The following is a 19,341-nucleotide window of genomic DNA, read 5'->3' as shown; positions in this document are numbered from 1 at the left end:
ATTTATCAAGACCACCCAAAATAACTTTGTACGCAAGCACCAAATGAAAAATTATTTCATACAAAATGTGTACAACTGCCATTAAAAAAAAAAAAACAATGTTAGTACTCGTATCTCATTAATAAATAATGCTACAAGGTTGCCTCCACATCAGTATTATTTCCCCCTTTCAGTTGTATACCTTTTGTATGAAACAATTTTTCATTTGATGCTTGTGTGAAAAGTTATTTTGGCTGGTCAAGGTAAATGGGACACCCTGTATATACGTAATGAAGATGACGTTCAAAACGGCGCACTATGTAGACACAAAATCTTCACACATCTTAATTGAACGCGCGTTTTAACTTGATTCTTTCAATATTCTTCCCAGATTGCCTGTGTACGAGCATGGAAAATTGAACAGTGTAGATGCAGCTATAGAGATGCTTATCGGGTGGGATATGGAGCACTTCATATACTATTTTGGTGCAAACATGATGGAATGAGTTGTGTGCTGAATATACTACTCCACTAAGTCACTCACACCATCTGCCACACTACATATTCCTTTCCAGCCTTCAAATCCGTATATTATACCTGTGATAGTGATCTATTCTACCTCACAGATCTATGAGTCATCATGTCTCCATCAGGAGAAAGGTAAGATCCTGGAGAGTCCTTATGCCTCTAACAGAGATGTATGAGTCGTCTATAATTATTCATGACCAATTCCATCTAACAATCTTTGGACAAACCGCAAGGAACACCCACAATGTTGAACAGCCAATTCAGCATCATTCAGAGTTTAAGCTGCAATTATATTTCTCGTATTTTGCGACTAGTGCTAAAATAATGTGACAAGAAGTTAACGTATTTGTGTGAAAATGCAATACTGAAATTGTTGGTCCATTAATTGAATTTTAATTCACTATAGCTTGAGGAGCTCTAATCTAAATCTGTCCCAAATTATAGGCTACAAATTTTTTGTCAAATATCCCTGAGGAATTTAATGGCTGTGACTTAGAATTTGGTAATCTAATGCTGACTTACTGAAATACAACAATTATATCAAATTAACAATTTCAAAGTTCCTTAATATTATTATTGACAACATGAATGACAGATTGGGGAATTAAGATAAGTTTGCTCTGGTGAGAATGAAAGTAAGCAAATACATGAATAAAATTGTTAGAATCAGCAGTGTGGTAATGTGAATGAAAAGTTATTGGAGTAGTCACTGTTCAAAAAAGTAGGTACTTAAAAGCAAATGTGAGAATTTTAACTTTAAAGAGCTTTTGCAATTTATGTACACCAACAAACTAGGAGTACAGTGATGACTGAGTATGTTGCAACAACTACTGTGCAAAAGAGGGTTTAATTGTAAGAATCTGATCAAAACAGAAATTTGAAATCTTCTTACAGTTAGCAACATTAGTGCTTTACATTGAAGGTCCAAATGAAAACTGTCATTTGTGCATTTATAATTTTCCAGTTTAAACCCTGATATAAACACAAATGCCTTATGTTTCGAGAATGAATGGAAATGAAAAAGAATTCTGGAGCATGATGATGGAATGGCAATGGAAAAACTGTAAAATTCCGAGAAAAACCTTCACAATCTTGGTTTTCTTCACCACAAATACAACTCCGCAGTCACTGAGACTTGACTTTGTCTAGGGTCGTTGAAAACTAGCACTCCATCAACTAAGCTACCAAGGTAGCTATGGGTTATCATGATTCAGCACTGATTGTAACTGACCAGCAATTATGAATTTGAAGAGTGTGCTTGAACTACTTCATTATAGGATATATTTTTGTCAGTGTTCCTCGAATTTATTTTGTAACTGGATAACTGGCATGACATATCAAATGTTTTCAAAATCCATTTTACTGTTTAATTGTATTATTTACTATAAATTACATAAACAATTCACTTACCACACATTTTAAAATTTCTTCACGTCTTGGTGACCCACTTGCCAAAATTATTCTTTGTGAGTTAAGAATGTCTATAATAGGTTCCAACATCTTAAATTTACTGTAAATAAGAAAGTTACATTTTGTACAGAAGTGGACAGAAATAGGTTTACAGTTGCGAATAGAGTTTATTCTTGTATTATTTGTCTTATTATTATTGTTATTACTTCGTATCTTACTTATGGTTTGTCTTTTAGGTAATGATGACTAGTAATTTAACCAACAACCAACGAAAATGGATACTTAAACAATACTGAAGACAAAGAATTATGAAAAATTTTGACAGAAATGGGTTGAAGGAATTGATACACCTCCATCAAGCATACAAACAATTACAGAATACCTGATTATTTTAATGAAACCGAGTCCATTTGTACTGCTTCAAGAAGTGACCAACTGGTTAGTATTACCACCCAAGAAAATTAAATATTAGTGAGTAAGGCATTTATGCAGAGCCCCCAAAAATCAAAACAAAGAAATTGTATTGAGTTAAGCATTACCTGTAGATCTTTGAATCATCTAATGATATGTTTACATTTAAAAATGTCTCAGCCAAGATTTCTTCATGGGTTATTAGAGGATGATCCGAATTGTCATTTACAGTTCTGAGAAGTGATTCTGAATAAAGAAAGACAAGGCAATGGATCACTGGTAAAATTACGTGATCTGATGAGGCTCATTTTAAATTGTCAAAACAAATGCGGTCCATTATTTAACAGAAAAAAATCTCTCTCTCTCTTCCCCTCTCTCCCTCTTTCCTCTCCCTTCCTCTCTCTCTTTAGTTCAGTTCTTTATGACTTGGAGATTGTCAGGTTTGAATGAAAAATTAAATAATGTAGGGTCTGGAACTGAACGGGTTACATCAGCGGCTTGTCTATGAGGATGACGTGAATATGTTAGGAGAAAAACCACAAACGATTAGGGAAAACACGGGAATTTTACTGGAAGCAAGTAAAGAGATAGGTTTAGAAGTAAATCCCGAAAAGACAAAGTACATGATTATGTCTCATGACGAAAACATTGTACGAAATGGAAATATAAAAATTGGAAATTTATCTTTTGAAGAGGTGGAGAAGTTCAAATATCTTGGAGCAACAGTAACAAATATAAATAATACTCGGGAGGAAATTAAACACAGAATAAATACGGGAAATGCCTGTTATTATTCAGTTGAGAAGCTTTTATCATCTAGTCTGCTATCTTTTTTTTTTTTTATTTTATTTGGTTATTTTACGACGCTGTATCAACATCTAGGTTATTTAGCATCTGAATGATATGAAGGTGATAATGCCGGTGAAATGAGTCCGGGGTCCAGCACCGAAAGTTACCCAGCATTTGCTCCTATTGGGTTGAGGGAAAACCCCGGAAAAAACCTCAACCAGGTAACTTGCCCCGACCGGGATTCGAACCCGGACCACCTGGTTTCGCGGCCAGACGCACTGACCGTTACTCCACAGGTGTTCTAGTCTACTATCAAAAAATCTGAAAGTTAGAATTTATAAAACAGTTAAGCTTATATTACCAGTTGTTCTTTATGGTTGTGAAACTTGAACTCTCACTTTGACAGAGGAACATAGGTTAAGGGTGTTTGAAAATAAGGTACTTAGGAAAATATTTGGGGCTAAGAGGGATGAAGTAACAGGAGAATGGAGAAAGTTACACAACACAGAACTGCACGCATTGTATTCTTCACCTGACATAATTAGGAACATTAAATCCAGACATTTGAGATGGGCAGGGCATGTAGCACGTATGGGCGAATCCAGAAATACATAGTATTGTATTGTATTGTATTTATTAACATTCCATGGTATTCATACATGCTTACAGCTAGAATATGGAACAAGTCAAAAAAACTTAATACTATTATAAAATCTTAATTTATAGTCAGTCTAGATGAAATATATACAGACGAGATTTACAATATAGTCTACTAGTACAACACATAGTTTTAGTATCAATTTTATGAAGTGTTATTGAATGTCATGAATTCACCTACAGAATAGAAGGCGTGAGAAATAAGGTACTTCTTTAATTTGGCCCTAAATAATTTTATGTTTTGAGTTTCATTTTTTATATCGATAGGGAGGCTATTAAAAATTTTTACTGCCATATATAACGCACTCCTTTTTGATAGCACGATAGACTTGCCGATGGAGTATGAAAGTCATTTTTTTGACGTGTATTTATGCTATGAACTGTTGAATTAGTTACAAAGTTTTCACGATTACATACGAGGAAGACTATTAATGAAAAGATATACTGACAAGCCATGGGCATTATTTGTAGTTTTTTGAAAATAGTCCTACACGAATCCCTAGATTTGGCACCTACTATTATTCTAATTACTCTTTTTTGTAATAGAAATATATTGTTACTATCTGTAGAATTTCCCCAGAATATTATTCCAAAACTCATTACCGAGTGGAAGTATGCAAAGTATATTGTTTTTAAGGTATTGATATTTACTATCTTTTGCATGGATCTAATAGCAAAACAAGCTGAATTTAGTTTGGGGGTAATTTCTTTAATATGATTTTTCAAATTTAACACATTATCGATTTTTAAGCCAAGAAATTTGATTGTTCTTGTTTCTAATAGGGATCTATTGTTAATTATTGCGCTAGAAATTTGCGACGTTGAATTTGGACAGGATTTAAATTGAATTATGTTAGTTTTGTTACAATTTAATACTAATTTATTGACTGAGAAGCAGTCACATATTTTGAAGAGAATTTCCTCTGTTGAAGATTGGAATGTGTTGGAGTTATTGGCTGTAATTACTATACTTGTGTCATCTGCAAATAATATGGGATGACTTACATCTTTTATAAGGGGGGCAAGATCATTTATAAACACTAGAAAAAGTAGGGGACCTAATATTGATCCTTGAGGAATTCCATTATTAATAGTTCCCCATGTCGATGTAGATTTCATAGTTGTATTGATTTCAACTTTCTGTTTCCTATCTATGAGATATGAGTGAAACCATTGGTGTGCAACACCTTTAATTCCATAATAATCTAATTTATCTAGCAGCAGTGTGTGTTAGTTGGGAGGCCGGAGGGAAAAGGCCTTTAGGGAGGCCAAGACGTAGATGGGAAGATAATATTAAAATGGATTTGAGGGAGGTGGGATATGATGATAGAGAATGGATTAATCTTGCTCAGGATAGGGACCAATGGCGGGCTTATGTGAGGGTAGCAATGAACCTCCGTGTTCCTTAAAAGCCAGTAAGTAAGGATCTGTAAATATTTTGTGTAACACTCCTTTAATAAATCATAAAAATATAATTAGCATTATTTCATTCCTAATTTCTTTTTTTCAGAGGCACAACAGGCTCTGAAGGACCATGACCGACCAGGTGGCTGCTGGCCTCACGTCCACATGCCGAAGCAGAGGTGGACGATCATCCAACCAGAATGGAGGTTAGCACGATGTCATTATAACTGGCTTTTGTAACCGGATTTCACTACCTATTGTAGCTGCCCAAGTGCAACACAATGCTGGGTGGGCAGCTGGCCGAAATTTCATGAGAACAGGTGGATGGAAAATAATGTATAGGCCTACAAATTTCAGGACTACAATTTTAAATTCATTGTTAGCCAGAACTTCCTGAACCATTCCAGCGTACCTATCTACAGTTTGTACACTACAAATATTCCTACTTTTAGGTTTTGCACTGTAGGTGCGAACATGATGATTTCATATAGTTTTCATATAAGCTCATCACTTGCTAACTTAACTGTTGGCTAACTGCATATCATTAGTCTCAGAGGTTGCATAACTGCTAACTTCTTTTCTTTTGTGTTTGACTTTGTCCAAGTCCTGCTTTTCTTTCTTATCATTCTTTATTCTCTCATTTTCTGAGCGTTGCCTGCATTTAAATTTCAGATACTGGGATGCAGGTGTTATCCCCTAAGATCCTAAGAATAATACAGTTATAAGAATCTCTCTAGCTTTCATTTATATATTGACTTTGATTATTCAATGCTATAGCCTGGGAATGAAATACCGGTACATTAATAGGTTGATCAGTATAGGCGGCATTGTTCAATTTAAATTATATTTAATCTGGATATGTGATTGGTTATGTTTTGATTTATAAACACAGTGACTAGCATGTCATTTTGTTTAAGAAAGCGTCACTTTCTAGCTCTATACAGTATCAATGGATCAGTGAATTTTACCTTTTAATTGGGTATTAAGAATTTATTAATTTGTGGTACAGAATAATATCTGTAATATTGACAATTAATATTTGAGGAGAAAAATTCGCTCCAGCGCCGGAGATCGAACCCGGGTCCTTGGTTCTATGTACCAAGTGCTCTGACCACTGAGCTACGCCGAATTCAATCCACAGCACCGGATCGAACTCTCCTCCTTCAATGTTTCCCTTTGTGGCCTGACTCCAAGCTAGGCATATACGTTGACATTTTATGTTCAAGTCAACTGCCATTATACAAGGGGCGCACTCAACTGAGTGACTTGTTTAGCCGGGATTCCGCAGTTAAGTGCACAGAAATCTGTACAGAAATATGCATTGCTAGGTATGAGAATATTAAGGATTTATTAATTTGTCCTACAGAATAATATCTGTAATATTGACAATATTTGAGGAGAAAAATTCGGCGTAGCTCAGTGATCAGAACGCTTGGTACTTACAACCAAGGACCCGGTTCGATCCCCGGCGCCGGAGCAACCAACATTGAGTGCACACAAACTCTGTGTGATTTAAATTGTGGTTTTCTGTTAACGAACAGTGACGTGTATTATGCAGGTATAACTCTCTGTAAAGTTGATTTGAATAATTTTGAGGGAAAATTGTTCCGGTGCCGGGTATCGAACCCGGAACCTTTGGTTAAACATTCAAATGCTCTACCCGGGAACTCCTATCAGACACCGATCCTATTTTTCCCCTCTATATCCACAGACCTCAAAGTGGACCGACAACTTACTCTCAAGCAACCAACATTGAGTGCACACTAACTCTTTATGACTTAAATTGTGGTTTTCTGTTAACGAACAGTGACGTGTATTATGCAAATCAAGCTTTCAGGTATTAACTCCCTGTAAAGTTTATTTAAATAATTTCGTGGGGAAAATTGTTCCGGGGCTAGGTATCGAACCCCCATTGTTGTTGCTAACTGAATTGACACGCGCGGCCGCTGTGCGAATGCATACCGATACTGGTTTAAAATAACGTGTAAACACATTGTTGCGTAAATTAATATTAGCCACCGGCGTGGCTCAGTCGGTTAAGGCGCTTGCCTGCAGGTCTTAAGTTCCGTTCGGGCGTGGGTTCGATCCCCGCTTGGGCTGATTACCTGGTTGGGATTTATCCGAGGTTTTCCCCAACCGTAATGTGAACGCAAGGTAATCTATGGCGAATCCTCGGCCTCATCTCGCCAAATATCATCTCGCTATCAGCAATCTCATCGACACTAAATAACCTAGTAGTTGATACAGTGTCGTTAAATAACCAACTAAAATAAAAAAAAATCTATATATATATAATTTGAACTGGTAATGGAAATTACGGGAAAACGGCTGAACGGATTTTAATAAATGGTCCCTCATTTTGAAGCTTGGAATCCAAAGTTTTTCAGAAAAGTAGTAGTTTTCAGTGAAATGTCAATTTTCCTACATAATTTTCCTATTTTCCAAAATCCATCTGTTGTCTGAGAACTAATTTTATTGAATCACGGCCGACTTGATTGAATTTCAGAACAAAACACACACTACAATAAACAATAGGCTATTACACCTGCAGGATTGCCGACATATTTAGAGCTCAATTCAATTTGTTATTACAAACTGATTCTGCAGTGTAGGCCTATAATTTTCTGAGTACAGCTGTGTATTGGATATTCAAATCTACGAAACTTGAGGTGGTTTGATGACATTATTACCATTAGAAATTAAATATTAGTATAGTTAATATCATGATGCGTCTATTTTTCATTAATTGTACATAATATTGATGCTATATTGATAACATGAAAGCCAAACCTTTTGAGGTTATGTAAGTAAATATAGTGAATATCTTAATTTAGATCTTCATTTCTATAATTTACTGAGTGACTGCTATATATAACTACAAAACTTAAGTAAGACAATAATATTGTTATTAAAAATCAAATACTTTTATACTTATTAACCCAGTGGGGTGGGTCTTTTTCATATACTTAATGACGGTGTAGTGTAGATATTGATATGTATCATTGTCTTCAGTATTGGCTCGAGAGAGCGCAAAAATTACAGTTCCTAAGGAAAGATAAAAAGGTATTACTTACTGATAAAATAAGAGGCCTAGAAAATTTTGTAGTGTCCAGATCATTTCAGAAAGATCTCTTAGTAGGATAAAATGATTTTACACTCTACATTTCAAGTTCTACATGCAGCAGCTATACGAAAATGCTATTGTTCGAAAGCTTAGCAAACCTGACATTTTTTTAACTTTTGCCTACAAACCACAATGACCTGAAATAGCTATTGCTATCGTCCTGACATTGATACTTGCGTTTTCGCGTTGAAACTCAATAACTGAAGTTGGATAGGTTCAAGAAAAAGTATTTGGCCTAAAAATATCCATTCAGAGGGAGTATGTTTCATTATTATAGAAGCAAATAACTATAAAAAAGACAAGTATTCTTCATTGAAAATAAATCTGAAAAATTTGTATTTGAACGTCTAACGAACTTAGTTTGCTGCAGCATTTGCTGCACAAGCCACTAGTTAATATTTAAATTCAAGCTTCTTGTGTAGAAACTGGTTACAACTTACAAAAGAATTGATTACAACTTACGAAAGAATTACCCGAAATTTTAATAAGTTACATGATGTTCATTCAGTTGGGGGACAATTTGCGTGTCATCTAGGTTTGAAGCGGGACGCTGGATTTTTATGCAAAAATCGGGTCATGTTCCGTCAAATCGGGACGTCTGGCAATGGCAACCCTGGTTTAGAATTGTGAGCGTTGACCTAACCTTACTCCTAAACAACACCGGCTGAATCACATTCAATACTAAATTAAAAGACAATATTAAACATTTACATTCATTTCGCTATCATACAGATTAATTAATTAGAAGTAGAATTAGAATTCATTTGTGAAACAAAACTTCTTCAGGTAATTGTTTCATACATACCGGTACTTTCATACGCACTACTTAATCCTTCTCAAGTCAGCTTAGCTGTGTGGTAAGGAAACAGCAACCACACTGAACTCATTAAAGACATGATTATATCATAATATGCAGCACTTCAACTTTTGCAAGGTTTTAGAATTCTTCTAGACAAGCTTCTTGTTAGCATAGACAAATAATAGCTTGTTAGTCACATCACTTCGTTCTTATTTATCGAGGCTGCTGCCAACAGTGTTGCCAACTGCAGTTGTTCATATAATCCCGCTAGATTGCTTTCGAAAACCCGGGATTTTCTAACAAAAATCTATAGATTTTCATGCGTATTTATTATTATTCTATTTTATAATAATAATAATAATAATAATAATAATAATAATAATAACCATAGGTCAAGGTACAGCATCCACCCGCCAATGTAACGAATATTGCACACTTTTATCATAGTCAATGTGGAGCTATAAAGTAATTTTGAACACTTTTATCACAGCCACAACACATTTCATTTCTTATTGCACATAAGTTTATGTCTGAAACCCCCTCCATTTTCTTCAAGTACGTCACATTCACGAAATATGCAGTGTTCTTCATTCACGCACATCCATTTCATTATATAAGTAAGCACGGCCGACTTGATGTTCCCTTCGCTTTTTTTTTTTGTATACGGCCTTGACCTTGACAATAGTAATATTTTCTTGAAATTGAATATTTCTCAATTCCACCACGAGGCGCTGTCTGCCAAGCTCTGGTGTCCATAGAAGAAATACTCAATATGAATCAAAATAAATGATTAAAGAGTAATAATAACACTTATAAATAATAAATAAGAAAATAATAAGTATTATTATGTTTAGTTCTGTTAATTATGGTAAAAGCGTGAGTTTAAAAGCAGGGAAGGTACCACATAGTAACACAGTCTAATAGATACAGTCGCGCAACTTCAACACTTTTTTTGCCAACATTCGCGACACTAGCGCCCAAGCGGCAGGCAAGGCACTGGTCATAGGGTTGATACAGCCAGCACATGCTTTAAAGGTATGCGAGATGCTATAATAACGTTTTAATCATGCGACGGAATAAAGGCAATGTGTGCAATGACGAAAATTGCAGTAACAACAAGTTTAAATCTGCGAATTTGTCGTTCTTCAGATTCCCTAAAGACCAAGAGAAAGTCATAACTCGGTCATAACCTATAATCCACGTTGTAGGTAGCCTACGTATTGTGTTCTATAAAACATTATTTTATTACTTATCAGCAGGGAACGGATTTATATGGACTAAAAATATATGAAATATGTAAATATATATGTAGTTATTTTTACCAAAATATGGAATTAAATATGGATTTTTACCAAAATATGGAATTAAATATGGACTTAAAATTATAAAAAAATGACTATGTACGTTAAATATTGGTACATTTTAATCAAACTAAACAAAAAATATAATGGACGTACCTTATCTTCCAATGTAGTTTCAACAAAACACAATTTTTATTGTCTGTTACCATAACAATAGGTTACAAACATTTCTTTCAAGTGCTGAAAAGTGAATCTTCTTCTATTGTCTCTGAGGATAGATTTATACTGACTAAAAGAGCGTTCGACGTCACAAGAAGTAACTGGTACATAATTCAATTTCACAATGTCTGCTGGGGATAAGTCCAAGTTAATCTTCACTGTTGATTCACCACTCATCACAGCAACAACCTTTTGTAGTTCTTCATATCCAGGGTTTTTTGAAAGTACAGTGTCCACCTTAGCTCTTACTGCATCTGCAACTTTACCTCTACCACGATTCAGTTGTTCCACAGTACTATTTATAATTTCAAAACTTTCAGATAGTGAAAGGTGCCTATTTTGGAGACTTTTGAGCGTTTTTATGATGCATGAAAATGTATGCTGAATGTGAGCTAAGTCATTCTTCACACTTATGTCACAGGTAACTGTTTTCGCAGTATCAATTGAGACTGCATCTTCAGAGTCCAATGCAAGGAGAACATTGTTAATAGAGTCTATATGTTCGGCATAATATTCAACTGCTTCTAGCCATGTACCCCATCTAGTTAAAATTGGCTTTGGTGGCAATGGAATTTCAGGGTACATTTCTTTCAACGCGTTAACTCTACTGGGAGCTTTGAGAAATACTTTTTTCACTGATGAAATCAACAAATCTACTTTAGGGAAATTGTCTCTGACCACTTCTGCCACACGATGAAATGCATGCGCCACACAAGTAAAATGAGTCAATTTAGGATATACAACAGATAATGCTTGTCCAGCTTTGACCATATAAGGGGCAGCATCGCTAATAAAGAATAACACATTATCGTACATAATACCCTTTGGCCACAGGATACCCATAGCTTCGTTGAACAGTTTAACTATAGTTTTGTTATTGCACTTTTCTAGAACATCACAATGTAAAAGAATTCGTTCAGAATATTGTTCACTTAACAAACCGATAACTACATTACCAACAAGTCTACCTTCTTTGTCGGGAGTCTCATCAATGGAAACCCAAATTGAACTATCTTTAATTTCATCTCTTATCTTCTGTATTGTCTCATCGTAGATGGATGGAGCATACGTCTTCCTAAGTGTTGACTCATCCGGGATTGTATGTTGAGTATATTTTTCAAGGAATTCCCTGAAGACCTTATTCTTTAGTTTGTAGAGAGGAATATCAGCAGAGATGAGAGAACGGCACAGGTCGATGTTAAACTCAGATCTTACATTCGATGTTGTTGGTTGTGTTAAAAACAATTGTCTCTGCTTGGAATTTAGTTGTTTGTTGGCCTGATGTTTACTAGTTGTAATGTGTTGTTGCACCAGGAACTTTTGTGTAGATGATACTGCACACTGACACAAATTACAAAATAATATTTTATTGTCAGTTGATAAACCATCTTCTTCAAATTCTGAAATGTAACTTGTTAGTTTTGATTTTAAATTGACTGAATGACGTACTTTTGGCATATTTACCGTCTTTATAGTATGATTTACAAAACTGAACCTATGTGTACTCTGACTGGCATTTAACTGTTGAGCTGCACAACTGAAGTCTGTTAAAAATTTTAAATTAAATTAATACAGTTTTGTAACTTACTTTCCCATTGTTGATAGGACTGCTAATTTTCAAATAACTCTGATGTTAAAGGGATTAGTGAACATGTGTTTAAATCTCTATTGTTGAAATGTATTTTTAAAAGTTAATGGAATTTTGTTTTGTTTTATTGTTAAACCTAATATAATATGGACTGTTTTATATGAAATATGGAAAATATATGGAAATTAACGAAAATATGTACTAAACTCTAAAATATGGAAAAATATGGAAAATAAAAGTAGGATTTTTCAACCCTACACATTGTGAAACATAAAGATAATGCAAAATATAAATTATATTAGCTTTATAAGTAAATATGTATTTACATATAAATCCTTTCCCTGCTTATCAGTTACCTATTTGTATGTCAGGAAGGACAGTTTAAATAAAAACAAAGTAAATACCTGTTACAGTATATTATTTTTTTGCAGAGATCATGTGTAAATGTGTAACCATTCCGATTTTGGGTAATACATCTACAGTTTTTAATGCAAGTAATTCCATAATTTTTGTATTCGTGTTTTTTTCTTTATATTTTCAAAAGTTGAATGTTATATAGCATTCAAGTAGGTATCATGGTGTTAATTTTGCAAGAATTCATGGAGTATAGTAATCCCTTTGCAAAATATTCACTCCTTGAATAAATCCAAACTGTGTCGATAAATTTCTGATGTGTTCGTGTAGATTCATGTGGCAGACGTATTAAGTTCTCAAGAAATAAAAGAGCCTTTTTAAATTTAATATAAGAAGCAATCTTTTCTGTAACAATTTGCATGACTGTTATTGGTGTTGATTTTACATTCCCAGTGATTATTTGAGCCATTCAGTGCAGAAGTGGTGTAAGTCAAAATCAGGTAATGAGGTTTAAAGTAAAAATTCTGTAAAATACAGAGCAAAGTAGCAATTAATATATCCTTCGTGCTATTCACTGACTATTAATAGTTTAAATACATTCAATATTAACTGCCGCTTTGCGCTGTATTTTACAGAATGTTTACTTTAACCCCTCATTACCCATTTTTGACTTACACCACTTCTGCTCTGAAAATAAAATTAGGCCTACATTTTCTGAGTTAATTGAAGTTACAATTTTTTCAACAAAATTGTATGTTCATTTATTTGTTCTCACCTACGTCATATTAACAGTAAGTGCATGTAAATTACGTATTTATAGGTAGGATATGTTAAAATTGGGCATTATGTGTGAAAACTGGAAATGTAATGTAAAATGCGGTAAACTTGCCATAAAAATTTAAACCATAACATCAGCACTATTTGTGACTCAAAATAATAAAGGAAATACCGGTTGCTAAGAAATGGAAAAATAATGAATTTCATATTAATGTTTAAATCCTCCCCTTGTCTTTATTTTCAAGTTTACCTCAGCGGCCGAGTTTACCCCAATTTGCCGGTATGGAAAATCGTTAATTTTTCAGGAAATAGGGAGAGGAATTGACCACGCGATGTACCCTACGAGATATTCCCTACAATTTTGAAGCTGCTACGTAATTTTTACTCTTCTCACAGGAAATACAAAGTTCCAATGATTCATAAATATATTTAGGAATGAATTGAATTAACCGACCACGCAACGAACAATTATATCATTTCAAACCATAATACGTGATCAGGACCATGATTCAGTTGTAAGGAGCAGAAAGAATTACATTTATTCCCAGCTTCTGAAACTTGTAGATTAACTGCGTGTGAAATTCTTCCAGGATTCTAAAGTAGAATTAATAAGAACCATATACACTTATTGTATAGCATAAAAATATAAAATAAATTACGCAAAACCCGTTTTCTGATGTGTTATCATATGTCGTGTGCACACTTTTAACTTGCCTGCCGCTAGAGGGCTACTGTCGCGCCAGCTGTCAAATGTTGGCATATTTTATACGTATGAGTTGCGTGACTGTATATATTAGACTGTGATAGTAACCTGTTCAGTTTAAGTAACATGATGACAGAGGCGTAATTTTGTAGTTCATTCGCTGAGTAGCACCCCTAGGCTAAACTGCGATGTTTCAAAGTAATCACTTGGGTAATTATTTACCATAACTTGTACTGAGTTTTATAATTTCACTCACTGCACTGATACATTCCACTTGATATTGCAGATTCAAGAATCATAGTTTCAAGATTTTGCGACTCAGTGGATTATAAGCCGCATTCTTCGAAGGAACAAGCTTGTCAATTAAAGCTGCTGCAATTTTATCTAGAAGCAGCCTAACAAATTTCACAGTAATGATATTAGCAAGTCCGTTTTGGCCGTCTTCATCACAAATTGGCATTGCAAGAGAGGGCATCTACACAGTAACGGCTCAATTTCTGAACACAAATTTTCTAATATATTCTTGTTTGGTATTCTCTTTCGATGATTAAGCAGCTGATCTAGAATCAATTTTGCATGAATACTGCCTTCATCAGCCTCTTTCCATACATTTTCTTGTTCTTTATGCAACGGATCTCTTTCAATTAGTTGGAGTTTTCCGGTTGTTTTCGTTATCTCATCTTGCTTCTCTTGTAACACCTGATTAAGTTGTGTAATTTTCACATGCAATCTGTTAATTATTTATTTTTAGCTCCACAAAGTTGACAACATCTGTTTGCGTCGCTTTATGGTCTTTTTCAACTGGCAAGAAGGGAATGTCATTAACTGACGCTGAGCCACACGGAACATCTTGTTCGAATAGTGAAAAACCAATATTACTAAAAGATTTACGTTTCTTGGGTGGAGGGAGATCAGTTTTAGTAACTGTTCGTCATGGTCTTCTGATATCTGTTACTTATACCTAGGATAATGAGGGAATATTGTTGGCACAGCATTTGGTTTTAATAGTCTAAATTTCCCATTATTAGAATAATCTTCTTCCCTGAAATGTAAACTACAAACGACTGAAGATGGGGAGTTGTTTTAGGAACAAAGTGTCGGCGTGAAATCACTTTAAGCCATTTTCGCATCTTTCCCTTACTTACTTATAGCTTTTAAGGAACACGGAGGTTCATTGCCGCCCTCACATAAGCCCGCCTTTGGCCCCTATCCTGTGCAAGATTAATCCAGTCCCTATCATCATATCCCACCGCCCTCAAATCTATTTTAATATTATCCTCCCATCTACGTCTCGGCCTTCCCAAAGGTCTTATTTCCTCTGGCCTCCCAACTAACACTCTATATGCATATCTGAATTCGCCCATACGTACTACATGCCCTGTCCATCTCAAACGTCTGGATTTAATGTTCCTAATTATGTCAGGCGAAGAATACAATGCGTGCAGTTCTGCGTTATGTAACTTCCTCCATTCTCCTCTAATTCCATCGCTCTTAGCCCCAAATATTTTTCTAAGAACCTTATTCTGAAACACCCTTAACCTATGTTCCTCTCTCAAAATGAGAGTCCAAGTTTCACAACCATACAGAACAACCGGTAATATAACTGTTTTTATAGATTCTAACTTTCCGATTTTTTGACAGCAGACTAGATGACAAAAGCTTTTCAACCGAATAATAAGAGGCATTCCCATATTTATTCTGCGTTTAATTTTCTCCCGAGTGTCATTTATATTTGTCGCTGTTGCTCCAAGATATTTGAATTTTTGTCCACACCTGTGGAGTAACGGTTAGCGCGTCTATCCGCGAAACCAGATAGCCCGGGTTCGATTCCCGGTCGGGGCAAGTTACCTGGTTGAGGTTTTTCCGGGGTTTTCCCTCAACCCAATATGAGCAAATGCTGTGTAACTTTCGGTGTTGGACCTTGGACTCACTTCACCGGCATTATCACCTTCATCTCATTCAGACGCTAAATAGCCTAAGATGTTGATAAAGCATCGTAAAATAACCTAGTAAAATAAAATATTTGAATTTTTCCACCTCTTCGAAGGATACAACTCCAATTTTTATATTTCCATTTCCTGTAATATTATGGTCACGAAATATAATCATCTTTCCCTGTCACTTGGAAATTCGTGGAATGATATTGCTCCTTCACTCTTTTTTTCTATTCGAAGTACACAATAGTACACAACAATACGTCGTTTTGAATCATATCACAATAAACTCACATGCCAGTAGAAAGAAGCGCAATATTACTAATTATAATCGTACAAGAAACCATACACACCACAGTCTACTATATACAGTCGCGAAGCTTAAGGTGTTTTTTTGCAAATCTCGTGATAAAGCGCTCCAAGCGGTTAGCAACTAGAAACAATAGACTGTCCATGGTCGACTTTGGACTGTGTCGTATTTCTATCGAGTGCTAGCTCGTTGCGTATTTCACATTGATGCTTGTGAAATGTTCGTTATTGGTTGTAATGAAAATGTTAATGGCTAAAATATAATAATTGGAATAATAATATGGGACAAGAAGGAGACGTTTGTAGTGCTATAAATTGTAGCAACAGTAAGAGAAAGAGGCCAGAGTTATCCTTTGTCCGTTTTCCGAAAGATTCAGAAAGGTTCCTGGGTTTCACAAGAATGCTGTGCAGAAACAAAACTCCTAATTTTGAAGTTCTTTGTGACTGTTAGAATACATTATATCCTTAAATTTCACAATGAAATGTTTCAGTCTAACCGAAAGGACATTAGATACCGGTTAAAGTTCTGTCACTTAGGCTGCTAAATTTCCAGAGATATAAAGGTTAGGTCTACTTTTTTTTTCAGAGGGTATATTTTTAATTGTAGCTATTGATTTTGTTATTATTTTTTATGTGTTATTTTACTAAAGACGTAGAAAAATTAAGTTTGTTTTAATGAAATTTATTGATCACGTTTTATTTTCAATTCTGGTGGGATTATTATTGCTTAGGCCTACTTTTTTTTTCAAAGGATATGTTTTTAATTGTAGCTGTTAATTTTGTTGTTATTTTTATTTGTTGCTTTACTAGAAACGTAGAAAAAGTCTGTTACAATAAAATTTATTGATCACGTTTTATTTCCAATTCTGGTGTGATTATTATTGCTTAACCTCATCCCACTTTGTTAACTACGTAAGCCTACACTATAAGTAACACGTAAGTTACTCCATTAATTCATATTTCCATTATTATTGTTGTAAAGGGAAATGCAAATTAATATTTATTGGTTTCATAGTTAATTATCGCTATAATCTTGAATGAGTGGAGCTATTATAGTAAATTTCAGTTCGTTTTGCACAAACAAAAATTATATTAACTTATTTCTTGCAGGTATCTTCGAGTTTATGGTGGAATTTAATATACTTCATTACAGTGGCGGTGCGTCAATAAGAGCACAAGAGCACGTGAACACCTTGTTTCCATTAATGCACTACTAGTTTTATTATTTGATACCTTATTGACGTAGTGGGGATGTATAATATCAGAATCGAGTATTTTAAACTTCCCGCATCTTGCATAAACTTCTTATGTAAACTTGGCAACATCCGTTCACGTACAAGCCGTGCTCTTTTCGAGATGGTTACAGGAATTTCACGCATGCACGGGAGAAAATTGTCTTTAGCTGGCCGCTTATGATTCGTCAAGAGCACAAAGCGTTAAGTGAACATGATGAGTATCTAACCTGCAGATGTCAGGTCCATCGATACCTATCGTTCAAGATTATTACATTCAGGTTATCCACAATGCACGAGTCACTGATTATTATGAGCACAACGTTCTTTCTTCTTACATGCTATTAGTTCCTTCCGTAAATTATTTATTTTTGTACGGTGTTGCTGTAACTTCCTTTCAGCTGCCTCCAATTTTAAATTCAGAACAAGAGTAGTTTTTCTCTCTTCATCTAACTCCTTTTTCAATCTTTCAATTTCTTCGATCAGAGCCGCTGAATTCTCATCATAGGTCTGGGGAGGTGGAGTGACTGAAGGAGATGGTGAACTTAATGTAGAATTAGACATACAAATATCCGAATCCTGCAACATTTCTGTAACAACTTTCTTATGATGTCTCTTTTCCTTCCTAATTTCTCCATCATACGATAATTGTTCTGTATATGTGTCGCGATCAACATCCAAATTTAGAGAAGGGATAGCATCTTTCTTAAGTATGCGTGTGGTAGGAAGTCCTAATAATTCGCTCTTTAGGTCTCGATCAAAATCGCTGACATGAAAATGTTCGGAACACACTCTACACGAATCCGGATTCCATTTTCCGTCACGCCTACATCTCTGAATCCACTGTTTTCTTAATTCCTCATTTTTCGGAAAAGTGAAGTATTTTGTATGACTTCTGGAATTGTCTTTCCTTGTTTTCGCCCAGCTGTTATTGCACACTGCAACAGCACACCTCATACCCGGCATGGTTACTCACTGTAGTGTATTGCGTTATAGGCCTACACAAACACGCGAAACATGACAGTAACTCAGCAGCTACGATAGTTCACACAACTTAAGCAGAATAATAACGAAGTAACTATTCACTCACTAATAAAACACACTCACTAATAAAACAGTATATGCATATTAAAATTAATACAACCACTTGAAACTTAATGCATGTAAGAGTATTCTTATTGTTTGTATAGCAGAGTAGCAGACGACTGACCAAACGCGGTATCCCTGTGACGTCATAATCCGAATGTAGCCGGAAACTGCCGAATACAAAACTCCTTAATGTGGACAACCTGAATGTAATAACATGGATAAATATATAATTATCCATGGTAATAATCTTGCCTATCGTTCACATGCTATATCTCGAGGAGGAAATTTAATAGCCTGTAGATGTCAGCATCTGACTGTAGGAACGTTTACTTACGTGGAGTGTGTACAGTGCTGCTACGAGAGTGTAGTTTGTGAATTACTATACTTCAGTGTCGGCATAATAGCATCAGTTGGCTGTGGTACGCGGTGGAGAGCAGTGCTAATCAGTTAGTAGCTGCGTCTTGTTGCGTACAGTGCTCACATTGTGTTTAACTTTCACTAGTGTTCAGATTATTTAAAATTTGTGCTGAAAGCAAGTTCTTAATTTTTGTGTGTTAATTACAATTATTATATTTATTTGAGTTACATTCTCTTCGTTTTTGGGCCGTCTGTAGACGGACCCATTGTGTTGTTTATTCAATATGACTTCTAATGAAAATTCGAGTGATTTCAGTGAAATTATAACTACTGCTCAGGTTCATTCAGACATCTATGATGCTGCTATAAATCCACAA

At 35.0% G+C, this 19,341-nt stretch overlaps 1 protein-coding gene across 4 annotated transcripts in view; it reads right to left on the bottom strand.

The window, feature by feature from the left end:
- LOC138690979 (probable bifunctional dTTP/UTP pyrophosphatase/methyltransferase protein) overlaps positions 1-9,704 on the bottom strand; it is a 74,903-nt gene extending 65,199 nt beyond the window's left edge. For 2 of the 4 annotated variants that reach the window (XM_069812592.1, XM_069812593.1), the window contains exons 1-2: positions 9,488-9,704; positions 1,918-2,017 (exon numbers count right to left, since the gene is read on the bottom strand). In XM_069812592.1, the coding sequence (XP_069668693.1) occupies positions 1,918-2,017; positions 9,488-9,546 (159 nt within the window). In that variant the 5' untranslated portion in view covers positions 9,547-9,704. Of the gene's footprint in view, positions 1-1,917; positions 2,018-2,456; positions 2,575-9,107; positions 9,408-9,487 lie in introns of those variants that run through there. The other 2 variants (XM_069812595.1, XM_069812594.1) reach the window with 2 other exon arrangements.
- Positions 9,705-19,341: the final 9,637 nt, after the last annotated feature.

This window comes from Periplaneta americana, chromosome 16 (assembly GCF_040183065.1).
Source record: "Periplaneta americana isolate PAMFEO1 chromosome 16, P.americana_PAMFEO1_priV1, whole genome shotgun sequence".
NCBI classification, from domain to species: domain Eukaryota; kingdom Metazoa; phylum Arthropoda; class Insecta; order Blattodea; family Blattidae; genus Periplaneta; species Periplaneta americana.
The sequence above is the reverse complement of the archived record's forward strand: the minus strand, read 5'-3'. Positions and strand labels throughout refer to the sequence as shown.